The sequence below is a fragment of the Lissotriton vulgaris genome, chromosome 2_1 (assembly GCF_964263255.1).
Source record: "Lissotriton vulgaris chromosome 2_1, aLisVul1.2, whole genome shotgun sequence".
Classification (NCBI taxonomy): Eukaryota; Metazoa; Chordata; class Amphibia; order Caudata; family Salamandridae; genus Lissotriton; species Lissotriton vulgaris.
In genome coordinates this window covers 637,223,030-637,250,377 of record NC_141687.1, presented here as the reverse complement: position 1 = coordinate 637,250,377, position 27,348 = coordinate 637,223,030, and the positions used below count along the sequence as shown (strand labels likewise).

The 27,348-nt window shown below is 42.0% G+C and overlaps 1 protein-coding gene across 1 annotated transcript in view; it reads left to right on the top strand.

The window, feature by feature from the left end:
• Nucleotides 1-11,735, top strand: part of ANXA2 (annexin A2) — a 94,072-nt gene extending 82,337 nt beyond the window's left edge. Inside the window, exons 9-13 of the mRNA XM_086955804.1 lie at nucleotides 706-799; nucleotides 5,893-5,988; nucleotides 8,402-8,460; nucleotides 10,179-10,301; nucleotides 11,404-11,735. Coding sequence (XP_086811930.1) covers nucleotides 706-799; nucleotides 5,893-5,988; nucleotides 8,402-8,460; nucleotides 10,179-10,301; nucleotides 11,404-11,463 — 432 coding nt within the window. The 3' untranslated portion in view covers nucleotides 11,464-11,735. The remainder of the gene's footprint in view (nucleotides 1-705; nucleotides 800-5,892; nucleotides 5,989-8,401; nucleotides 8,461-10,178; nucleotides 10,302-11,403) is intronic.
• The last annotated feature ends 15,613 nt before the right edge of the window (nucleotides 11,736-27,348 follow it).

Below are 27,348 nucleotides of genomic sequence, written 5' to 3'. Positions count from 1 at the left end.
GACGAAGCCTGCTGTGATTGGAGGGCTCTGGCTGTACCAGGAGTCTTGCTTGTGGCTTCTTTGACATCGTGGAGAAATCTTTAACTATCCATTACACCACCATGCAAAGAGGTTAAAACCCATGTGAAAGTTTAAGTGAGCTGTTTACTGTCTTCATAGTATTCGAGAAATAGTACAGAATTAACTTTAAGAACATTAACCTCAAACTGCACAGAAGCAGGACACATAGCTAGTATAGATCTTTACTGAGGGGCATGAACATTGTTTCCGTTTGGATACTAAAATACAAATATTAAATCCTTTCTTTGTTTCCAACCTCTTTCCAACATGAGATGTTCAGAGCTGCTACCCATTGCATTCTGGTACACTGTGTCACATGCCTGGATGACCACTACTGTTTATTTATGTAAGGGCACCTCTGTTTTTTGCACATATTCTGCCGCAGAGCTACAGTTACAGACCTATGTGAGGTTTAGAAGTAGGAGATATTTAGGCACAGACCTTTGCTTTTTTTTTTAGCACACTGCTGTGCACAGACACAATATGGCACCAGTAGCACCTGCATCAGAGTGACTCAGGGGAGACATTCGTATGCGCACGCTTTGCACAATCACACTCTGCCCTTTGCATGTATATATGTAATGCTTGTTTGCAGAATTCCCGGCTCTCTTGAGATCTCTTCAGTGATTTGTTTGTTGATTCTAGGATCTGTACGAAGCAGGAGTGAAGAGGAAAGGGACGGATGCCGCCAAGTGGATCTCCATCATGACCGAGCGAAGCATACCCCACCTGCAGAAAGGTAGAGTGCTGGGAGGAAACTCTTGGGGGCAAACTTAAAACCCCCATGCAACACTTTTGCATCCCCATTGCGTCACTTTTTGTGACGCTGCGGTGGCATAAACAATGTGCCACATTGTAGCCCATTTACAACGTGATGCATCTAGGGAGATGTGTCACGTTGTAAAGCCCTGTGTCACATTATACCTGCGTCAGGTATAAGGTATGCAGGGTGAGGGTTCCCACGTAAAAAGCCTTATAGAACTGAAGCAGTGAAATTTTCAACATTTCACTGCGTCACTCTGTGCCTTCACTACCTCAAAATCTGTACGCCTGCTCAGACCTGGTATAAGCAATTACGAAAGGCTTTTTAAATAGGACTCACCTATCTGTTGTGGTGCATTGTTGGAGTTGCGTCACTTTCATGATCAACTCCAGCAATGCGTCACTTTTGGGGTCAACAGATGCGTCAGAATTTCTGACGCAACCGTTCAATCCTTGCGCCATGGTGCACTGTATGGTAAATACGGAGCATCCATGGTGGCACAAGGGTTTCGTATGGAGGCGCAGGGAAACTGACTCATCTATCCAGCTGCATCAGTTTCTTGTAAATCTGTCCCTTGGAATCTCTTGCTTGTGACTGTGTGGGTATTGAACATTCAGTGACATATCTGCCTGTTGACATCCTTTGTTGTACTACATAAACAGCATCAACATATCGTAACATTCCATTGGCTTACATCTGTTGCGAACGGAGGCCCAACTCTGTCATTTATAAAGTCACAGATCAAAGTGAACAAACACGGCCTGTCACACCCTGTTTTTAGTTGGGCAATCCTTACACTTTGTGAACTAATAAAGTTGTTTGCACTATACATATAAACTAAATGAAGACAACAAATACAATACATACATCTGTCCTCGTCTTGCTTATTACTTATTTATTTATATGGTATAAAATCTGCTGGAATGTGGCACATATTAATCAACCTGATGTTATCAAAAGTGCCCGGCGAGAGCACCTGTAGCTCTGACTCTATCTCGAGGGGGTGATCCCTTACTTGCATGGGGGTGTGGCTTCATGCAGATGAAGCCCTACTTTGCCTCTGTTCCTGCATCATTTTGCAGACATAGGCAGAGAGGCTAAGAGGCTATCGAAAGGCGCACTGATGGTACATCACAAATAGGTGGTGTACCGTTAGTCGGCTTTCCAAGAATTGCCTTGGAAGGAGGGAAGGGTTTAGACACCCAATCCCCTGCAGGCAGGCGTAGTCACTCACTGCACTGGCATACACCCATCTGATCAGGGTCGGATTGGGATCACAATTTGGCCCGGGCACTGACGAAAAAGTGGCCCACATTAAGGGGAGTGGCCTACATTTAAGGGGCGTGGCCTACATTTAAGGGGCGTGGCCTATATTTAAGGGGTGTGGCCCACATTCGAGGGCATGCCCTTTCATGAAACACCATTTGGTTACTCTTTGAGGTCTAATTTGTAGACAAATATTTAGTAAATTAAGCCTTTTAAAGCTTACAGAGCAAGTAACATTGGTAAAGACTAGGAGCACTGCAGTTCAGATAAATGAATACTTACTTGCAGTCTTAACGCCCTGCACAATGTCGTTGGATACTCTTTCCTAACCAGCTATGTCCTAGACTCTAATCATCACATAAACCAGAAATCTAGTACAAAGTCAAGGAGAAAGGGTAAGACTGGAATCTCTGGTAATAGAACATGTAATAACAAAAGTAAGAATTCACAAACGAGGAAAAGGCAGTCTGGGGTGTAAAGAATGCTGAAAAAATGTATCTGTACAATCTAGACATACATTTATTTCACAGTCAGCAGGTGATGTCTATATACAAAAAACACAGTTTTATTCATATCTGTTGCTGCCTTAAAGTCTGGGCCATGGGGAGTGAAATAAAACAATTGCCTAGGATCACATGATCTGATTAAGATACGAAACCAGTATTAATGCCAAGTTGTTGGTATCACATTGTGCAATTCAGAAACTAGATGTATATGCCTCACTTCCCTTACACTCACCTTACCCCCAACTGCAACTCATCTGGTATCAACATAGCTCTTGGTCATAACTCAGACCAGATGTTGTTGCTCCTGGCAAAATGTTTGTGAGCACCTATGTTCAGGCCTATATCATAATGTAATACAATCTGGAATAATGCTGCAAAATCATTCCTTGGGTAAATTGTGTACATTAAATTGCAACAACATTTGACGTGGAATTCTGTGTGCAACCTGCCTATTTCTCACATTTTTAGTGGTAAGGGTGATTTGGTTGTTGTTTTGTGAGCTAGCACACAATATCACAATAAACCATACGGGCATTGTGTTTGCAATTGTAGCTTTAGTTATGTTTACTTATGCCATTCTTTCAGCAACAATGAAAACCAATGCGATGTTCTGAGGATTTTCACCATTCCATTGGAGGAAATCTAATAATTTCCTCCTTATATAGAAGAAGCAATACACACACTCTGTTCTCTGAATCATGGTACAAGAGACCTGCAAACAACTAGTGCTATTGGTTTTAAATATTCCAACCGTGTAACAATCCCTCACAATTTTTCGCATGTCCTCCATGTGTAAGACACATTATGTAGCACCAACTCTGAAGCACGTTCTGGGGCCCACATGCATGATAACAAAACACAACCAACCAGAAAAAGTTGTGCAATACCCTAAAAACTAATCCCACCATGGTCCCTTTAAATACCCCTGCACCCCATAATCATAACCCATCCTAACCCTAAAAATACACCCTGCACCCTAAAACCCAAGCCTATCCCTGAACCCTAAAAATACCCCTTTACCCCAAACCCCAAACCTATCCCTGAACCCTACAAATACCCTGTACCCCAAAACCCAAACCTATCCCTGAACCCTAAAAATACCCCTGTACCCCAAAACCCAAACCTATCCCTGAACCCTAAAAATACCCCTGTACCCCAAAACCCAAACCTATCCCTTCACCCTAAAAATACCCCTGTACCCCAAAACCAAAACCTAGTCCTGAAACCTAAAAATACCCCAGTACCCCAAAACTATCCCTGAACCCTTAAAATACCCAATCACCCTAAAACATATACCTCAGAACCCCGAAACATATACCCTATATACCCATACTTACCTTATCCTAACATATACAAAAAAACATGCTTTTATCATTCATGCATTTACGAGTTTCGTTGTAAATGTATGCGTGGTAAAAGCATATAAAATGTAATGCCATGCGTTATAACGGCATTGCGGAGTCCTAGTAGATTCGTAATAAAAGTATGCGGAGTGATGGTATGCGGCAAGAAAGATTCGGGATAATGGGTGTTTACTGTCAGAATGACCTACAAACTACAAAAAAAAACTAACCAAAACTTACTAAATGATATTTTTGGCATATAGATAAATATGCCCCTTGTCTGCATTTTGGATTAGGCCTTTAAAATAGAGTTAAATTGTTAACTGGCACATGAAATGGAAATTTTGTATCGGAAAAGCTGTGTTAAAAATATGGACATGTTTTTATAAAGTTACCTCTTTAATTATCATGGTCCCTTTGCAGAATCATAAAGCATGAACAAATGGTTATTTTTTATAATTTTCTTACCATTTGACAGTTTTATGTAGTGTAAATTCAGCCCAAGACAAAGGCTATTTGAGTTCTATTCATGAGTACCAATTACAGTACACATGATCTGATTTTTTATTTAAGGGCCTGGGCGAGGAAGTGATCTGCCCAGAATCACAGGCTGTTGAGCAGACCCTGGGATTCAAACTTGAATCCCCATCTCTGCAACTCTGGCGTTAGGCCACCTATGCCTATGCAAAGATAAGGAATGAAAGTGGGAGCATACTGTTCTTGCGCAGGACACAGGCCCAAGGTGACAATGGCCTACATGCTGAGCAACTAAAAAAACAGCAAGGCCCCTTTCTGTCACAAAATTATTCAAGAACTTCAGTGCAGGAGCACCTGAAAAGAAGGGAAGCCCCTGCTATTACTAACCTACTTAGCTCAAGAGCACATGAACAGCAGTATGGCCCCTGCAATTAGTAAATTAATCAGCCCTCCCCAGCCCTCCAGGCCCCAGGGCAATGTCTTGGCAGGGGAGCACAATGGTAGACAGGGGAAGGCTGAGGTGAAGATGGTGGGAGTTCAAAACATCACCTAGCCCCCACAGCCAGACCCATTCTTCCTCGCCCACTGTGCCCTGAATCTGAGGGGCTGTGGGCGAGGTGTTAAGATTAACACCGTTTCTCGGCTGTGTGGGCCCCAGGGGGGCCGAGGTGGAAATGGCTCAAGGCCTGAGCAACACCTGGCCCCCAGGGAGGCCGATTTTCGCAGACAATCACCGCTCCCCAGCCCACCCTTGGCGTGATTGCTTTTCAGGGGCAGGGGGTGAAGTGAGGCCACAGCTAATAATCACTGCATGGCACACAGTGAAGCGCTTTCATTTCTGTCTCTGTTTCCGTGCGCTCTGTGGGCCGTTTTTTTTTCTCCCCTTCCCAAGTTCACAGAGAGCAGATAGCAGAGAGCACTCTCTGTGAACTGAAAAAGGGGAGAAAAAAACCGGCCCACAGAGGGCACTGAGACAACGGCCCTTCGGCCGTTTCCCGAATGCCCGCCTTGCCAATCCGACCCTGCATCTGATATTTCCATGGTAATCACAGACAGGTCTACGCCTGATCAGTGAAAGTCGGACTGGAAACTTCAAACAGCTGGTCTGCCTTTCACCAACGCGCTGCCTTCAAGTGGACGGGAGTTGAGTCCTGAATTCGGGACACTGCATTTATTGTGATAGTGCCTGGTCGGTGCCCAGCTTATCCAGATGAAGTTGTGTGGTGGTGCAACTCACACCAGTGTGATTTGTCTGTGCTATGGACTCATGAGATGACATTTCATCATTGACTGATCTTAGCCTTGGAATCACATTCACCTCTCATCAGCAGAGGGCTATTCTCCGTGAGAATATTTTTTATGCTGAGTCCGAGCACTGTATATCGTAGCAGGAAAACCTCAAAGAGTGCATTTTAGCGACTCTAGTTCTAATACTGCTTCTCCAGGCCTTTTGGTGATGCCTTTTTTTCTTCCCTAGTGTTCGACAGGTACAAGAGCTACTGCCCCTATGACATGGTGGAGAGCGTCAAGAAGGAGTTCAACGGGGACATGGAGAATGCCATGGTGAATCTCGGTAAGCCAAAACCCGCATTATAATGAAAAAAGCAAGTTAGTAAAGCTGTAATCTTTCAAATTCTCAAATATATATGAAGGCTACCCCCACACCAAGGCAACAAATATGTAAAGGAAATGTGTGGCTAATAAAGGCATTGATGTTCTTAATTGTCAGCACTATAAACTGTAAAATCAAATTCACAAATAAAGTGACCAAACACCTAACCCTTTTAAGATGGGATGCATGCTAATAGATATTCTATATGACCGCTCCAGGGACAGCATTCTGATAAAATGAGCACGTTGGAAAATCTAAAAGAAGTAAACTATGCCTCCAGATTGAAAACTATCGGGTAAGGTGAGGTGAAATAAACCTAAGAATAAAAACAATAAACTAAAATGTTGTCTAGTAACCTTAAAAATATTGGGGGTGAGAACTGGAGGCAGTTCTTCGGAAACAACTTCTACCTGTCATTAAATAGATTTAGCATGATCGGATGCTCATCAGCACCTTTGAATGGTGAAGATGGAACCTAGTGTGTGCTAAACAGTTAAAAACTAGGGTCAGTTCAAAGAGAGTGATTATATACACAAAAGAAAGTATGGTTTTAGCATGAATTAATTTCACATTTCATAAAAACAAGGTGTATAAAAACATATCACGCGGTACACATATCACGTTATAAACACAATTCAGTCATAAAAGAAATTATTGAGTAGCCCACATGATCACAATGAGTGCTCGCATATACCCGCCATATTGCACTGAATCTATGCTAAAAATAGAACACCAGCATAGGCAAGCCTCCCTAAACGTGGAAATACTATACAGTGCGATCTAAAAAAGTTGATGGAACCGGTTAGTACAATCAAAAAGTAGGGTAAGGCAGATATTCACAGATGAGCATATAATGTTATAAAATATATATTAATATATAATTGGGGAGAAGAGTTGGCCTAACGGCTAGGGTGGTGGACCTCCAATCTGTCAAACCGGGTTTGAGTCTCGCCAATGACGCACAACGTCCTGTGATTCTGGGAAAATCACTTAATCTACTCGCACCCAGCCCTCCCTAAAAAAACATGAATGTGTTCTCATGTAACAGCAACTGGTGCTCCTGTAAAGCGATCCAATACCTTTGGGTCAAGTTTGCGCTATATAAAACTCTGTAAAATAAAATAAAAAATAAATATAGTGTATTTATTATACGTTTTCAGAGCAGATAAAGGAAAGAGAGATGGCAAACATGATTACATCTTAAACATAGATGGATTGGCGACCCTTGCGCTCACTAATATTGGTGTGGACTTGAATGTTACATGGACTAGAGCATAAGAGATCACTGACGTATGTCCTTCAATCTGATAATATTAAAAAAGGAATTGTAGATAAAAGCACTAACTGTAGCCTAATAAATGCAAACCACGGTTGCACAATAGCATAACATCCTCCAGTGACTGTGACACTAATCTAATATATGATTATGCTATAGTTAATTCTAACCCCTACAAATGATGGAAAAAGAATATACCACATTTGTGGAGCCCATTAAGTACTAAACGGGAATGTCTATGGTGTACTATAAAGCCCTCGCCAATGACAAATACAATTATTTACAAGTTGCTTCATAAAAAGTAGTATAACTCGTGATCCTTGTTGAGTCATTTCTCAATCACTTGCAAGCGGCAAATCCATCTAGCATCAGTTTGTTTCAACTTATGGTCACAGTTACCACTTCTAGGGTAAGCAGGTGCATAATCAATGCCATGAAATGTAAGTGTGCCATCAGCATTACGTTGTGGGAAAATATGGGTAACCAAAGGGTAGGTAGCATCCTTGTTTAGATAAGCTCTGACATGCACAGTGGGGTAATAATGCTTCAGGACACTGCAACCACCAATCAAGAAGGGAAATATGGAAAATAGATACTGGGATGTATATTTTCATATCACAAATACCTCCACGATGCTCCATTCTTTTCCACAACTGACCAATTCCTATCAGCCAGCACCAGTTTAGTAGCAGAGTGTTAGTTTCATTAGCCAGCCCTTGATAGATTATAAAGCAGAAGGTTGTTGGACCATGTCTGACCAGGTGAGAGATGAGGGCCAGCTGTTCAGTGAGTTAGAGATCAAGTTAGTAGACAAGACCGGAATAAAAAAGTATAAAGGTGCTCCAGGGTACATCAATGTCCTCTTACATATATATAATCCTAAATTCCTTACCTAAGAAGGAAGAGCTCATAGGAACACAGTAAACTTAGATTTTGGAAATATAGCCAGAATAAAATATTGGGATTGCCACTTCCATCTTTCTGACAAATTTAAAAATCGATAAACCTGTTTTCTGATAGACAGAAGAAATTCATAATTGTTTAGCAAATAAAGGATTAAATGTGTTGACCATATGCTCCTCTCACTTTTCTTTGCAGTCCAGTGCATTCAGAACAAACATCTATACTTTGCTGACAGGCTGTACGACTCCATGAAGGTAAGGTCTCTTTTTGAACTTGCTATAGTGTCTTGCAATTTTGCTTGTGTCAGAGCTTCTTGTTTGGGTATAATTTGCAGAACTGAGACTGTGTTCTTAATACTGAAGCAGTGTTATTATTTCTGTCTCAGTCTCCCAGCAGCACTATTCTGTAAGGCCTGAGAAGAACATTGTGCTTCCTGGGTACTGTGTTACACATTCCGCTTTGAGCAGGTTTCTGTAAGATATTTAATCAGTTTTGGCATTCAGAGTCTCCACTTTACTATTTTTGCCCAATTTCTACCACATTCTCTCTTTTCACCAAGGAGTTAGAAGGTGTGTCCTGCCCCAGATTTAATTGGTTACCAGGTTACTGCCAGTGCCCCCAAATTTGTCACCATAAAAGCACAGTAAAGCTGTGTAATTTGTCATGCTGCAGGGTGTAATGTGAGAGAAGATCGTCATTCAGGAGTCAAGTACCCATGGAAGTATCATGGGTAAAAAACAGAAATACCATTACTGGTGAACAAAAACACGCGGAATATGTAGCACCTGCGAGGTGCAGAGTCAAGGGGTTTGTATTAGAGAGTTACATTGGAGAGGTGAATGTGCGACACATTGGGCAGCACTATCATTGTGCATGACCAGTAATATTTTTTTACAGCAGGTTACTGATGCTTATTCTCTTTGTGCTCTACATTTGGCCAGGGTTGTATGCTTTCTGTGGTGAGCCTTTAGCACAATATGTGGGATGTCCTCTGATATGATAGTGGTTTCAATGAAAACAAAGTGTGGGAGGCAGATGCAGTTGGAAGAAGACTGGGCAAAAAAGAGGAAGCAGCGATGTTCTGAGGAGACTTCTTTCAAACAATACCAGAGATAGCCCCACTGAAACAGGACAACTTCCTCTGTCCAACTTCAATTTCTTCTTGTTGACTTCAAATTGGTGCCATCTCCAACTAGTGATTTTAAATCATCGACCATCAGATCCCATCAGACGCTAATCCATCGTCAAACAAAAAATCGGGCCCATCATTTTGAACTGCGTTATGTTTTGCTTTTTTATTCACTTATATCAAATATATGAGCTGTGTGATGTCAGGAAGTGTTTTAGCAAACTAAACATTGAATACTTGATTGAGTGTGACCATTCCCAAGGGCTTGCAGTACTTTGCAAAGCCTGTTAGTAGAGCCGTGTTTCATACATTGTGCATCACCCATTCTCTAGAACAGGCAGACTGGTTTAAGAGGACATGGGGAAATGTCCTTACAATACGGTGCCTTTGTAAAACTGACAGGTCTTGGGCCATTGAAATCTTTTGTAATTAACAATAAACTAGAGGAAGCATTCATACCTCTACAACTGTTGTCTAAAAGTTCCCGCACACCACACTTTTGTTGCCTAAATGCTTGTTTTGTAGACAGACATGTCTGTGTTGGAAACTTCAACACTTACTATTTACTCCCACATTCTTCCTGAATCTTATTGAAGTTCCACATGGATTCAGCTGATCTCGCATCCCATAAATGCAAAATGTTTTTCACAGTGAGATAAACACATCTCAGCATTTTTTAAATCAGAAAATTGAAAATACAAGACTTCTGATTCATAGTTCTAGGTTTTAGGGGTGTCCCATGATAATTTGTGTACATAGCGGGGTTTCTTGAATTAAATTGCCTTGAGACTGGCAGAGTCGCAGAGATACCTCTACTTACTTTGACTGGTTTCTGCATTTTAGGGCAAAGGAACCAAAGACAAGATGCTGATCCGGATCATGGTGGCACGCAGCGAGATTGATATGCTGAAGATTAGGAAGGAGTTCAAAAAGAAGTATGGCAAATCTCTGCACTACTTCATCAGCGTAAGTAGCACTGTTACTAACCCTACCCTCACCGTACTTCGTGATTTATTTTGGAGCAAGTAAAATAGAGTTTCTGTCCCTGAAACATGTACATGGGACAGGATGGGTAATGTGTGTAGTCAGTGCTTAGTTTGAATTCCTCAATACTTTAAAGCGCAACTCAACTGTTTTACCTTGGGGTTGCAGTGGTTCATCTCTGCTTTGGGGATGCCTGATTCACCTCAGAGGAAGCCTTTGTTCCTTGCTTAACCTCCGTGATGCCATTTTCTTCACTTTCCTTTGCAGATGCTTTCAAGATTTAAATCTAAAGAGAACCTATGGGGGTTAATCTCATTGCCATTGTTCAGCATTTTCCTATAGGATGATGAGGTTCTATTCTTCTCCCCTCTAGTTTTCCCCTTTACCTCAATGTATAGGTGTTTCATCTCGATGAGTCCCTTGTTGATCAACCTCTCTTGATTTTGCCACTGTTCATCACTTACCCTGTTTCTTCTGTTTGCCCCGAGGGTGCCCTAATTCCTTTCTTCGTAAAGGGATCTTCCATTTCTTTTCTTTCCCTCAAGGATGCCCTGTCTCATCTCTTCTCAAAGGGATTTCCCTTTTCTTTTCTTTCCCTCAGGGATACTCAGGTCCACTTCTTTCCATCAGGTTATATCTTGTGCTTTGCCACCACTTCTGAGGCTTCATCCATACCACCCTTTCGATATTCAGGATGCAACTAATTAAAAAATAATCCTTCGCCTGTGTTTGTGGCCTTAACAAAAATAAGATCCATTTTTGGTTGCTTTGCAATAACATTTTCTAAACTATTCTAAATTATTTTGTTCCATATGTATATTGCAAACTACATTGAACGGATTTGTGCTATTGAATAGCCATACAAAAAACGTTAATACAATGGGGCATCTTCTGTAGGACAGACATTTGTATCAATGCCCAGGGCATCTATAGTTGATCAATCAACAGCACTTTAATGGGTACAAAGAGAGAATGGAGACTTCTTTGGTTCTGGGCCATGAGGGAACATTGCAGGAAATGAAGGAGAAATGTACCATTGCACTGGGATGGCAGGTTTTCATGCTTTCTTTCTTTCCCTTTGCAGCAAGACACCAAAGGTGACTACCAGAAGGCCTTACTAAATCTGTGTGCAGGAGATGACTGAAGCTGAGAACGCCAATCCCATCTTGCTTTCTTTTTTCCTTGGTAACCTAGCAGAAACATCTGCCTCACTAGCAGTACAAAGCTGTACCTAGTATCAGTATTCAGCAGACTAACTGTAGTGTTGCTCCTCTGACCTCGCCTTCTTACCAAAGCCTTACAAGACCAAACCCTTATTCTAACATTCCAGAATCCTGCCCGAGATCTCATTGTGACAGACAACATCTCTTGTGTATTGTTTACGGTAAAAGATGAATAAAATGACTTTGTACTTTATAGCTTTTGCAAAGAGTCCTCTTTCATTTATGATAAGCATAGATGGTGTTACAAAACTGAGTTACGCATATGGACCGCATCTCTGTATGGTACAACATTTTCAGCAGTAAGGCACACCCAGTGCTGTTCCTGGGTGTGTTTTCACATTTCCTATTTGACATTAAATTCCATTTAGATATGGCTGGTATGTCACAAAACGAGGAGAATTCCTCGCGGTCCTTTTGATGACAGGCGCACCAACATATAGCTGCTATTGTGAAATTCCTCTCTGATCAAACAAATGGCGAGTCTCTCGTAACAATCACTAAATCATATGTAGGTCTCTGCCTATTGGTCTTCTCTTCATTTTATTGCCATCTCTTCACTCTTCTAGACACTCTGCATTGAGTCTGACCCTCTAAACTTACCCTCTGGCAGGTTTGACAGCCATCAGTACCCCCGTATGGGGCCATCAGACCCCTGTGATCTCTGTACTGTCCCCTCTAACACCGACAGGAGACTCAAGTAGGTCATTAGTATTTATTCAAAAAGAGCAGGCAGAAACGTCTGCTTCACATCAAGTATGCATAAGGAATGACCAACTATCAGTCCTCACATTCCAGAACCTTTAACGTGCTAGGTAACAGGTACCAAGAACGACGGAACTGTATCAGGCTAGCCCTGATACTGTTAAACACAAGTGGGGCTGCTCCTAGTGAGGTGATCTACAGGTGCTTAGAGATGCGTGATTAGTTGGGGCATCTTACAAAAAGTGAAGGACTGGCTGATAAAAGTGCTCAATTCTTCATGACTTCAAAAGCAAGTTTATTATATACAACCACCAACAGCAACAGCTCAGCAACTGGCACACTTAACATTGGAATGTCATTACTCACAGAATGATGCAATGTATTAAACATTCCTTAAAGGAGAAAGTAAATTATAACACATCCCCTTACATAATAATTAAAAAAAAATTAAACCTTAAGAACTAAAAATAACAAAGACCAATAACAACTTATTAATACAAAACATCAAAGCTTCCTGATACATAACATAATCCTTGAACTTTCCAGGCAGATGTCTTGGTCTTCTAGAATTGTTACTCAAGTCCCAATTAGAGGAAGTGTCCATGGAATGGCCTTTGCGCTCTTTCAGTTCAGTACACTTGGCCAACTGGGACATGTTCCAAGTGCAACCATTGTCTAAAGTAACAACATTTTTCTTTACTGCGACAATGATAAAAGGGCCAATAAAATTGGAAGTGCCTTTGTAACCATGTTTAGATTTTTTAACTAGCACACAATCACCTACATTCCACTTCCTCATTTTGACACCCGTTTTACTGTCATACCGTTGTTTATATCTCTGTTGATTCCTAGTTAACACCTCCTTCCTTCTCAAATCATCTTCCAAATCACCTTCCACACTATTCCCACTATCTTTCAGTGGAAGCCAAGCCGGATTGAGTTTAGAACTGGCTTTTCTTCCTCTTAAGGCCTCAAAAGGAGGCTTTTGCATAATAGCATTAGGCACTGTGCGATGTGCCCACCATGTTTCTCTCAGCACACCACTAAACGAATCCCTAGACTCCAGAGCTCGTTGTACACAACTCTTCACCACTCTATTCATCCTCTCTGTAAGACCATTGACCTGGGGAGAATAAAGAGCTGTTTTCTGATGAATAATTCCAAGATTTTTAAGAAAAACATCCATCTCAGTAGAGGTAAATGCACCCCCTTATCTGTAACTAAGTACTTAGGAACACCTTCTGAAACAAATACATCCTTAAGAAACTCAATTACAGACCTAGAATTAACTACCCCCATACACGTTGAGACAACCCACTTTGAGGTATAGTCTACTAACAATATAACAAATCTTTCATATGAGGGCATCAACTCAAAAGGACCTGCAATATCAAGTCCTACTTTAGTCCAAACTGCAGATTGAATTTCCACTGGAGACAGAGGAGAATGAGATGTGGTGCGAGACTTGTCATTAACAGCACACAAATGCCAATCTTTCACTATCAACTCAACCATTCGGTCCATTCCAGGCCACCAGTATCTCTCTCTAACACGCGCTTTGGTGAGGCTTCTTCCCAAGTGACCCTCATGAGCCAAATTGACAATCCTTTCCCTCAAATCACCTGGTGGAACTATCCTGTCACCTCCCATCAAATTGCCTTCCCAAAAGGCCAGTTCATCTCTCACAGTCCAGTACAACTTCAAATTTTTATCAAGTACTTCATAATTAGGCCAGCCAGTCGTTATGACTCTCTTAAGAGAATTAAAAATGCTATCACTCTCAACACACTTCAACCATTCATCCTTGGATATTGATGATTCAATTACCCTATTCACACTCTCACTAACTTCAAAAATATGTTCACCATCTATGGGTAAACGTGACAAGCAGTCAGCAGGCTTAATATTCGGCCCCGAAATGTATTGCACCACAAAGTTAAATTCTTGTAACCCCTCACTCCACCTTTTGAACCTGGGGGTCATGTGATCATTTTCGTGACATGAAAATATTTGCACAAGGGGACGATGGTCAGTCTTAACAACAAATGGAATTCCCCACAAATAAAACTTAAAATGATAAATAGCCCAAAATACTCCCAACGCTTCTCTTTCAATACAAGAATAATTCTTCTCTGCTTCCCTAAGGGCCCTTGAAGCAAAAGCCACAACCACTTCCTCCCCATTCACCATTTGAGAGAGTGCAGCCCCAAAACCTTTGAGACTGGCATCAGTAGTCAAGATGGTCTTCAATTTGGAATCAAAGTGACCCAGAGTTGGTATTTTTCCAATTTGTAACTTAATAGTGTTAAAAGCCTCCCCACAATCTTTGGAACATACAAAACTCACACCTTTTTTTAAAAGGGCTCTTATGGGTTCAGTAACACTTGCAAATCCCTTGACGAATTTGGAATAAAATTCAGCCATTCCTAAAAATGACTTTACCTGGTCTTTATCTTCTGGAGCAGGGGCTTTAACAATACTCTCCGCAAGCTCCAACTTTGGTTGTATGCCACTCCCAGATATCACGTGTCCAAGATAAGTAAATGACTCTAACCCAATTCGACACTTTTCTTTTTTAACTGTGAGACCACTCTCCTCCAACTTGTCCAACACAGATCTCAACACTTTCTCATGCTCGCACTCATCTTTCCCGTACATCAAGATATCGTCTTGGAAGAACATCACATTACTCAGACTCCCAAGAACCATTTTCATCACCCTCTGAAAACATGCCGCAGCCGAGGCCAACCCAAAAGGCATCCTCAAAAATTGGTAAGCTCCCAGAGGGGTAACGAAAGATGTCAAATGTCTCGAATCTTTGTGCAGAACAATTTGATGATATGCCGACAAAAGGTCAAGCACACTAAAGATCTTTGCTCCCTTCAATACACTAATGGTCTCAGAAATGTTAGGTAGTGGCTGGCGACCCACCCATATCCATTTGTTCAATCCGCGCAAGTCCACACACATTCTCACTGACTTCCCCCCAACTTTGGGTGCCAAAACTATTGAACTCAACCACTCTGAAGATTCAATTTCCTCAATTACTCCCAGCTTCAACAACCTATCAATTTCCAATTTCAAAGGTTCAACCATCATAAGAAGTACCTTCCTGACTTTATGAACACAAGGTTTGGCAGATTTTTTGAGGATTATTTTGTGTTCAAACCCTTTTAAACATCCTAGTGTGTCCGAAAATTCTTTAGAATAATTATTGAAATATCTATTTAAATCACACACTCTGCCAATTGTCGGAGGATAAGCATTACCAAGCAATTCTTCCAACAACATTACCTGGTTCTGAGGATCTTTGGCGCCAGGATTAAGAATTATTCCTAAATCATGTTGATGTCTCCACCCAAGGAGATTGTCACCCCCTACAGCTACATACACTTTTCCGGTGGTCACTTTACCCTTGAATGTGATCTTAGCCACTATGTATCCTAGAATATCAATTTTGGCCCCTGCTTAGCTTAAGGGAGCGATGTCAGGAGGCAAGAGTGGTACATTCTCAAAACCCACAACCTCATCCCAAATTTTGTTCCCAATTAGGGTAAAAGGAGAACCCGAATCTGCCATTAGTTTGAACACATAATCATCAATCCCAACATCACAAAATAGCATAAAAATCTGTTCAGAATCAATGCTTTTCTCATCAAGCTTTACATTTGATACTATTACAGTGCGTACAATGTCTGTAGTATCATTACCCGCTTCCTTTTTTCTACCAGATTTACACATGGGCGCATAGTGCCCCTTAACACCACAAATATTACATATGCAGTCTTTTGCATAACAGTTAGGAAAGTTTGAAGTGTGAGAAAAACTGCCACATCTATAACAACGTATTCTTTGATGTGCAACAGAACGTTGTTGACCAGAATCACGTTCCTTGCTCAAGGAAGACTTTCTACTGAAAGAAGCACGAGATTGACTGTTCAAAATACTCTTCTCAGTGTGAGTATTCTGAGAGTTTTTTTGTGCAGTTTTATTTTTCAAACCAGTCGTCACTCTGGCAACTCCTTCAGGACACTCATCAATAATATCACCATCTTCCAACATGTGTACATTGTCTTGACTTTTCTTTTTACTGTTACTGTCGCTACTCAAGTGGCTTCCTTCTTCCTTATTTTTCCTTATTTCTTTAACCCAAGAGGACATATTCTCCATTCCCTCTACAATAGCCAAAGCTTCACTCAAAGTTGGATTTTTTTATAACAGTTTTTTCCTGAAGTCTTGAACTGTTTGTGCACCTTACAAGTTGATCTCTCACAAGTGATTCGGACAGCTCTCCAAAATCACAAGTTTAAGAGCAGCTACGTACGTTCCAACACGTTCAGAGAGACCTTGTACACGCGTGAAAATCCTATGTCGTCCCAGAACAACATTAATCCTTGGGCCAAAATAACGTTCTAACATGGTCATGGACATTTCATATATGTCTGCTGGTTCTCCATCTGCTCCACCAATAGGTATAAGATCCGGATCACTGAAATAATATCGAGGGACAAAATATCGACTTGCCAAAATATCGTGGACAAAATATCGACAGTCAAAATATCGAGTTTGTATCTACAAACAGGTAAGTACAAAAATATCGAGTACAAAATATCGTTAACAATAATATAGATGTAAAAAATATCGACTTTATTAAAAACAGTGTTAAATTAAAATAATATTAAATTTTAATTACTAAAATATACTTAAAAATACTTAAATTAAATTATAATAATTAAATAATAAATGAAAATAATAAAAATAATTTTTTACAATCTTATTTGTTGACCCTGAACCCTAAAATATACCCCTTTACCCAAAACCCCAAAACTGACCCTGAACCCTAAAAATACCCCTTTACCCAAAAACTAAAAACTGACCCTGAACCCTAAAAATGCCCCTTTACCCAAAAACTGAAAACTGACCCTGAACCCTAAAAATGCCCCTTTACCCAAAAACTGAAAACTGACCTTGAACCCTAAAAATGCCCCTTTACCCAAAAACTGAAAACTGACCCTGAACCCTAAAAATGCCTCTTTACCCAAAAACTAAAAACTGACCCTGAACCCTAAAAATGCCCCTTTACCCAAAAACTGAAAACTGACCCTGAACCCTAAAAATGCCCCTTTACCCAAAAACTAAAAACTGACCCTGAACCCAAAAAATGCCCCTTTACCCAAAAACTGAAAACTGACCCTGAACCCTAAAAATACTCCTTTACCCAAAATGTATCAATATTATTTAATTACCAAATAATTATTAATTAACAATAACAATAAAGTAAATATATTAGCACATTAGCTGTAATTATTTTAATAATTAATATTATTTTTTCCCAATTAATTACTTAACAATAACACAAAATTATATATATTAAAATGTACTCTAATTAATGTAATTAACTAATTACAATTAATTAATTACCAATTAATTACTAATACAACATATGTACAAAATTATATTAATTAATTAACTAATTATTATTAATTAATGATCAATTAATTATTAATTATAAATATTTACAAACATATATTAATTAATTAATTATTATTAAATTACTTCCCACCCAATTCCCCTATAAACCCACAACCCGCTACAGAATTACATTACGCAATTATTAGAAAAACAAAATTCATTTAATAAAATATTTTATAACATTAATACACACTTTTCACACATATTATTACATAAAAATACACTATAAAATATTATATATTATTAAAAATTCGATATTTTTGCTATCTATATTTTATACAGTCGATATTACTTCACTTACCTGAAAAACGATATTTTTGTAGTCGATATTATGTCCAGTCGATATTTTGTCCAGTCTATATTGAAAACTCGATATTATGTCCAGTCGATATTTTGGAGTCGATATTTTGTCTGTGCACCATAAGATCCATACTATCGTAAGTATTCATACCTTCCACTCCTAGATTGTGCAATAAAATTGCTTGTTTCCTAAACGAAGAAAACTTCTCACCCCCAATAGCCACCAAATATGAATCAAATAAATTTCTCCATCTCTTCCATGGAAGAATTGGCTCCCCTTCATCAGATAGGAAAGGTGGGGGTTGCGACATGCTTGCAGCTGAAGTCATTTTACAAATAAATATGGTCACAAAATAAAGATAATAATGTGTCACATAAAATCTTGAATATTTCTTCCTTTAGTTCATCCAAAAATGTCTCTCGAATGTAACAAAAGATAGAAATAAAATGTTCCCCCCCCCAAAAAATATGGTACTGATTAAAATAACCTCACCTCATAAATGGTCACAAAATTCACCATGACGACATGACCATAGTACTGTTCATCCAATTCTATCATTCAAAATAATGGAGCATCAGGCAATCTTTCACTTTTGTTATCGAAAAACAAAACAAACAAAAAAAAAACGCCGAGTGAGTTGAAATCGGCAATTGAACTTATCCAAAATGGCTGCCACGTCTCTGACGTCATACGCTGTGCGTCTGGACGTCGGGGTCAAGGTTGAACTCAGGCGCAAAGGATTCTTCTGCGTGATCTCTTCTGAAATGGCAGACTTAGCTTGCATTCACACGCAATGGATTCTTGTGCGCGATCTCTTTTGGAATGGCAGGCACACACAAAAAAATTGAACCAAAACAAGATGCTAATGCAACGGTAAACCCGTAAAAGTAAGTTTGATCAAAAAATGTTGAAATTACCTATTATTGTTTCCTTACATGCGACAGTTACCGTTTTTCAGTCTTACAGTAGCATTAGCGTTTCCAAAGTAATCCTGAGCAGTTAAGTACAATAGTTCACAGTCTCTCCCGAGCAATTTTTCAAAAGTCAATTTTAAAAGTCAGAAAATGTAAACAAAAAACAATCCTTCACAGCAAGGTAATCTGTCTTGCAGCCAAAACGGTCAATACAAGATAATTATTTCCATAGGACAAGTCGGTGAAAATAGTGAAAATTAAAATCCAAGTCAAAATCCACTTCTTATTACGCAGGGGAGTTGATGGTTGTGAATGCTTGTCCCCAATCAAGCCTTGGTCCTCGTCGCCAGTGATAAAAGTGCTCAATTCTTCATAACTTCTGGAACAACACTATCCAAAGAAAATAATCAGGAAACCCAAGAAAAGGGCTAGAAATAACAACCAGAACGCCCTGCTAGACACTACACCCAAGGACAAACCTGAGAGGATGGTATGTGTAACAACGTATACCCCCGGATCAAATAGAGTCCAAAACATTATAAAGAAAAAATGGCCAATTTTGAACAGTGGACAGAGACAATGGTAACTCCCCCTCTTCGCTTTCAAGAGGAGTAGAAACCTCTGCGATGACTTGGTACTTTCTAAAATTGAGCACCAGGAAGAAGGGGCCCAGACCACACTTAGGAACCAACACAGGCCGACTAGACATTTCCAATGCGGAAACTGTGTAACCTGCACGTTGACCTACACAACTAAAGAAGTCGACAGCGGTACAAACAACCCTTGGAAGCTGAAGGATTTCAGCAACTGCAATACCAAGAACGTAGTTTACCTAATAACATGCCCATGCAATCTCAGGTACCAGGGTATGACCACGAGGAAAGTGAAGGCACGTATCAACGAGCACCGAAGCACTATGCGTTGCAGAAAATCAAATACCAAATTAACAAAACTTTTCTTAGACCACAATCATAAAGAATTTGATTTACAATGGGTCATCCTGGAAGTGATGAGAAAACAAACACGCATTGGCATAGCCAATAGGTCTCGCTTTTGGGACCTTAAAAGTATTTAGTAATTCAGCACAATATCCTTGGTGTGACAACAGCAACAGTTGCATGGCTAAACACTTATAAGGTTCCAAAGGCGAGACCTATTGGCTATGGCAATGCTTATTTTTCTTCTTTCTAACACATCTCAACTCAGTCATCAATAACTCTGTCCTGGTAGTTTCTGGAATGCATGGAACGGTTTTAAAGCCGGACTATCTAAAAAAAAGTGAAGTAAATAAATGTGTGTCTGTGGGCTCCTGCTCTCATCTCTGCTTCAGGACCTTCTTTGATAAGGCTTTCGTTCTCCACGGCTGTATGTCTCTCGTATGCTTGTTATTGAATGAAAGTTGTAATTGACATGTAGTTCCCGTAACACTTCTGGTGCCTGTCAGTGTTAGGTTTGGGTTGGAAGAGCAGTAACCAAGAGTAATAGAGGTTTGTCGTTACTACCTCCATCAATAGTTAGACATTCTAGAAAACGGAATGACCGGCTGTTCCCCAATAACGTTTCCATCTCAGAGCTCCCTCTGAGATGCTTCATTTACTGATTATACAGAGAGAGGAGCTGCAGGGGGGCAAACTAATGGATGAGCACTCCCACCCTTGCAACAGCCATGTAATACGCTCGTGCAGGCCTCAGCACTGAAAGACCAGATGCTCTCGTCTCGTTGTCGGGATAGAGGTGCACTGGCAGAAATCATGGTGCACGTTGGCAGCACAGAATAGCACAGGGGAGGTAGGGCAGGAGTTATATTGCAGGTGCACATGCAGGATGAGCTGTGTTCATGGCACACACGGGAACAGCAAATAGTGTTGCTGGACAGGATTGACCTGAACAGGGTATGGTGTTTGTGGGTACCAGCGGCGGAGTAACAAGCACAGCTGCAGAGCAGGGCTGAACATGAGCACCTGTGCACTCATGAATCTGAGCACGCACGGTCGGTCGCGGTCTCAGCACAGCACAAGCCTGCTAACTGTGCGCTGCTCTCGCTCCTATGATGAGGAGTCCTGCTGAAGTAGAGAGGGGCAGGGGGGAGTGAGTGCAGCAGCATGGTGAATGCGCGAGGGGCAGGGGAGAGAGAGTGGCAGCAGGGTCAACGTGCGAGGGGCGGGGGTGTGAGCGCGGCAGTGTGGTAAACGCCCTATTTAGAACAAGATGGGGTTGGACTGTCCACAGTCCGTATGGACACACGCATGCTGTCTGGTTTGGACAGATGGCGAGAGCAGCCATCTTTGTCCATGCAGATGCGTGCTGGTAAGCCCAAGGGGAGAATTGATTTCAAAAGGTCCTCTCCATGGCGAGAGCTGCGCATGTGCTGCTTCTCCAGGCGAGACCTAAAAACGGACATCACTAGGAATTTGCATATTAGGGAACAACGCTGGGTATACCACCTACGCACCTGGGAAACTGGTCTGAATGATGAAATCCCATGGCTGCAGATGGCGCGATAGCATCCACCGTACAGTGTACCCTACACCACTGCGGTGCCCACAATATGTATAAGCATCAGCACATTATCATAGATAAGCATAGGCGGAAAATCCATTACGCTCGCGGATTTTGCGGATTTTCGGTAAATTCGCAATCCGCGAACGCTCGCGAATTTACCGAAAATCCGCAAATTCGCACGCAGCGGATTTTTTTTTCTTGTTGATACAATTTTGCGGCGTGCGGTGTAAGTTCGCAATTGCGAACTGGTACAAAACCCTCGCGAACTGGCAGAAATCCTTGCGAACTGGCAGAAATCCTTGCGAACACAAAAAAAGCATTCAGCAGGTTCAAAAGTTCAAACTCATCATTAGTAACCATTCCCTGTAGTGCTTCCTGACAAGGGCCCCTCCAGAGTTCAGTTGCTAGTTGCAACAATTGTATGACCCTGCTCTGACCCTCACAGCAGGCTCATAGAATAGCTACAAGTAGGCCACAAAGCTCCTGGAAAAAAAATTGCACTGCAACAGAAAGCAAATTACAGATAAGGACGCAGGTGCCAGACTGGAATTTTAAAACAGTGACACATTAATAAATCAACCCCAAATTAATTCATGTCAGTTGAAGCAGGCAGGTGTGCTTGCTTTTTCCCCCCATAATCTACAGTGATGATGAACCAGAGGGTGGCATTGAAGTACCAGAGGGTGGCATGGGTGAAACAGAGGGTGGCAGGGGTGAAATAGAGGGTGCTGGGAACCTGTGATGATGAACCAGACGTAGAAACAACATAATCGTGACCGTTGCGAGCCGACATGTAAGTTCGCAATTGCGAACTGGTACAAAACCCTCGCGAACTGGCAGAAATCCTTGCGAACTGGCAGAATTCCTTGCGAACACAAAAAAAGCATTCAGCAGGTTCAAAAGTTCAAACTCATCATTAGTAACCATTCCCTGTAGTGCTTACTGACAAGGGCCCCTCCAGAGTTCAGTTGCTAGTTGCAACAATTGTATGACCCTGCTCTGACCCTCACAGCAGGCTCATTGAATAGCTACAAGTAGGCCACAAAGGTCCTGGAAAAAAAAAATGCACTGCAACAGAAAGCAAATTACAGATAAGGAAGCAGGTGCCAGACTGGAATTTTAAAACAGTGACACATTAATAAATCAACCCCAAATTAATTCATGTCAGTTGAAGCAGGCAGGTGTGCTTGCTTTTTCCCCCCATAATCTACAGTGATGATGAACCAGAGGGTGGCATTGATGTACCAGAGGGTGACATGGGTGAAACAGAGGGTGGCAGGGGTGAAACAGAGGGTGCTGGGAACCTGTGATGATGAACCAGACGTAGAAACAACATAATCGTGACCGTTGCGAGCCGACATGTAAGTTCGCAATTGCGAACTGGTACAAAACCCTCGCGAACTGGCAGAAATCCTTGCGAACTGGCAGAAATCCTTGCGAACACAAAAAAAAAATCCGCAAATTCGCGAGAATTTCGCGGATTTTGCGGATTGCGAGTTCGCAAATTCGCAAAATTCGCGAACGCCAGATTCGCAAAATTCGCCCATGCTTAGTCATAGATCAGATTGCCACTGACCCTCAAAGAATCGCTCAGATTAAGATTGTGGGTGTAACAGCAGGTCATAAAGACACATACAAACACTTCTAACTTTTATAAACTGAGAGCTAGTGCCCTCACGGCCCACAGTTACCGTCCTATAACTCCCACTTTTTAATAGACTCTTGCACACTGCCATGGCGCGAGTATTTTTCTCTACTAGGGTATTGCATTCAAAAACACCATCTGTAAGTTACGGTGACTAGTGACACCAGTCCCGTAAACATCACCGGAGACCAGGGTTTGCCTGACTCCAACCTGCGTCCTGGCACCTCGTAATAAACTTTTGCGCTCTACCATGGCTCGAGTATCTCCTTTCTCTACTAGGGTATTGCATTCAAAACTAATACCTGCAATCTACTAGGGTATTGCATTAAAAAATAACACCTGCAATTTATGGTGACTAGCAACATCAGTCCTGTAAACAACAAAGGAGACCAGGATTTTGCCTGACTCCAACCAGCGCCCTGGCACTGAGTCCACATATTATAAGGTGACAGTCTTTCTAGACCCGTCAATAGCGCAGGAGACCAAACAATACCTGTCTCCAACAAGCGTCTCTGGCGTAATTTTAACATCTGACGACGTGATCATGGCTCCGCCTCCAACCACACCCACCAATAGGTCTACATCAGATCTAGGTCTATACGCATTGAGAGCATGGTCGCATCTGGAAGCTATCCACAGATACTTCCACTTGGGAAATCACAGTCAGGCGGTCTGGCTCATATGAAAGCTTAGGGATGAGGGGACACTGGATTCAACTAAGAGAAATTATTAGCACACCCAAAGTCAAGCGGCCAGGCAAACGATAACTAGACGGATTGCGGGGACACCGGATCCTACCAAGGTGCTACCAATCATATCTCAATTGGCACCAATTACCTATGCTGGAGTACTATATAAGACCCCGCCAAGCCCCCTTCCATTTAAGTGACAGGGAGGTGAGATTAATACAGCTAGGTTTCTCAGCGGAAGGCGTACCCAGAGACAGTAAGAGTATGAGTATTGGTGTGGGTGTGGATGCATTTTGAAACACCTAAGGAGGGCACTCCTCTGTTTCTTTAAAATCCATTTGTTTTTAAAAAAAACCTGCATCAATGTTTAAACTTGATGGAACATTGTCTGGTTTTGTTTCCCTACTTTCCCAAAGTATAACTAGACGGGCCTTCCCCCACCCCTCCCATGTAGAAAGCAGTTTAGAGTTCTTGGGTAAGTTAGGAGAGCCATCCTCTCATATTTAAGCATGGGCGCAAAATTCGTTACGCTCGCGGATTTTGCGGATTTTCGGTAAATTCGCAATCCGCGAACGCTCGCAAATTTACAGAAAATCCGCAAATTCTCAAGCAGCGAATTTTTTTTTCTTGGTGATACAATTTTGCGGCGCGCGGCGTTTACTTACCGTCATTCAGCGTTTGCCGAGTTGTTTTTCTTGATATTTTGCGAGTGCTGCGCCATTTTGGATCTTGCTGCGGGATCCCGCGGGAATTTGGCGAGCGCGATTACGTAATCGCGGCTTGCCAACTTGCACAGCGAGAGTTTGTCAACGCGAGTACGCCATGATCACGTATCGCGGGACTTCGCAATTGCGGTAGATGCGGTGAGCAGCAACAATCTCGCACTCGCGAAAATACAAAATTTGCAATTCTGCACAAGAAATCCACCAGCAAGCAGCATAAACCTTCTGGAAATGATGATTTTTATCTGAATAACTCCTCAGGTTGACATTTGCCTGCACTTTTTTTGCGAGGAGTCCATTTTGGGGAAGGGGGGATGGGAGAAAGGAAGTGCCCCACAGTCTTCAACTTCCTGTTCCTGTCCAGCAGGCTCCTCCCAGTGCTTTGTCCATCTCCTGGTCACTTTTCATTTGGATCTGGAGCTGGAAGGATTACTTTTTGTGGATGCTGCTGGATATTTGGATTTGAGGCCTTTTTGACTTTCTTTGGATCACTTTTGGATAAGAAATTTCACAAGTAAGTTTGTTTGGGGCATTACAGTTGCTGCAACTACAATTTTGGAATTTTCGATTTTTGGGCTGTTTTGGGGGCCTTTTGCCCAGGGGTACTCAGTGGTGGGAGCACTGAGTCTTTCTGTGGGGTGTTTTGAATCTAAACATCATGGAGGGGCTGGATGGCTTGGTATTGTGCTGATTTTTCTGTGATTTTACTTTTTTTTGGCCTGTTGTTGTGGCCTTTTCACCAGGGGTAGTGAGTGTTGCATGGGCCTAGTCTTTCTGTGGGGTGTCTTGAATTTAAACATCATGGAGGGCCTGGATGGTTTGGGATTGTGCTGATTTTTCTGTGATTTTCGTTTTTTTGACCTGTTGTTGTGGCCTTTTCACCAGGGGTAGTGAGTGTTGCATGGGCCTAGTCTTTCTGTGGGGTGTCTTGAATTTAAACATCATGGAGGGCCTGGATGGTTTGGGATTGTGCTGATTTTTCTGTGTTTTTCGATTTTTTGGGGTGTTCATTGGGATAGGCCATGTGGGTGGGGGCCATTTTGAGTGCTGGTACAGGCAGGCCATGTGCAGGGAGGCAAGTGGCCATTTTGAATGCAGTCAGTGTTGTTAGGCCTGCAACCATTTTGCCTACTTTTCAACCCTTATGCCCAGGGGTAGTGAGTGTTGCATGTGCCTAGTCTTTCTGTGGGGTGTCTTGAATTTAAACATCATGGAGGGCCTAGATGGCTTGGGATTGTGCTGATTTTTCTGTGTTTTTCGATTTTTTTGGGGTGTTCATGGGGACAGGCCATGTGGGTGGGGGCCATTTTGAGTGCTGGTACAGGCAGGCCATGTGCTGGGAGGCAAGTGGCCATTTTGAATGCAGTCAGTGTTGTTAGGCCTGCAACCATTTTACCTATTTTTCAACCTTTATGCCCAGGGGTAGTGAGTGTTGCATGTACCTAGTCTTTCTGTGGGGTGTCTTGAATTTAAACATCATGGAGGGCCTGGATGGCTTGGGATTGTGCTGATTTTTCTGTGTTTTTTGATTTTTTGGGGTGTCCATTGGGACAGGCCATGTGGGTGGGGGCCATTTTGAGTGCTGGTACAGGCAGGCCATGTGCTGGGAGGCAGGTGGTCATTTTGAATGCAGTCAGTGTTAGGCCTGCAACCATTTTGGCTACTTTTCAACTTTTATGCCCAGGGGTAGTGAGTGTTGCATGTACCTAGTCTTTCTGTGGGGTGTCTTGAATTTAAACATCATGGAGGGCCTGGATGGCTTGGGATTGTGCTGATTTTTCTGTGTTTATCGATTTTTTGGGGTGTTCATGGGGACAGGCCATGTGGGTGGGGGCCATTTTGAGTGCTGGTACAGGCAGGCCATGTGCTGGGGGGCAAGTGGCCATTTTGAATGCAGTCAGTGTTGTTAGGCCTGCAACCATTTTGCCTACTTTTCAACCTTTATGCCCAGAGGTAGTGAGTGTTGCATGTGCATAGTCTTTCTGTTGGGTGTCTTGAATTTAAACATCATGGAGGGCCTGGATGGTTTGTGATTGTGATGATTTTTCTGTGGTTTTCGTTTTTTTGGCCTGTTGTTGTGGCCTTTTCACCAGGGGTAGTGAGTGTTGCATGGGCCTAGTCTTTCTGTGGGGTGTCTTGAATTTAAACATCATGGAGGGCCTGTATGGTTTGGGATTGTGCTGATTTTTCTGTGATTTTTGTTTTTTTGGCCTGTTGTTGTGGCCTTTTCACCAGGGGTAGTGAGTGTTGCATGGGCCTAGACTTTCTGTGGGGTGTCTTGAATTTAAACATCATGGAGGGCCTGGATGGCTTGGGATTGTGCTGATTTTTCTGTGTTTTTTGATTTTTTGGGGTGTCCATTGGGACAGGCCATGTGGGTGGGGGCCATTTTGAGTGCTGGTACAGGCAGGCCATGTGCTGGGAGGCAGGTGGTCATTTTGGATGCAGTCAGTGTTAGGCCTGCAACCATTTTGGCTACTTTTCAACTTTTATGCCCAGGGGTAGTGAGTGTTGCATGTACCTAGTCTTTCTGTGGGGTGTCTTGAATTTAAACATCATGGAGGGCCTGGATGGCTTGGGATTGTGCTGATTTTTCTGTGTTTATCGATTTTTTGGGGTGTTCATGGGGACAGGCCATGTGGGTGGGGGCCATTTTGAGTGCTGGTACAGGCAGGCCATGTGCTGGGAGGCAAGTGGCCATTTTGAATGCAGTCAGTGTTGTTAGGCCTGCAACCATTTTGCCTACTTTTCAACCTTTATGCCCAGGGGTAGTGAGTGTTGCATGTGCATAGTCTTTCTGTTGGGTGTCTTGAATTTAAACATCATGGAGGGCCTGGATGGTTTGTGATTGTGATGATT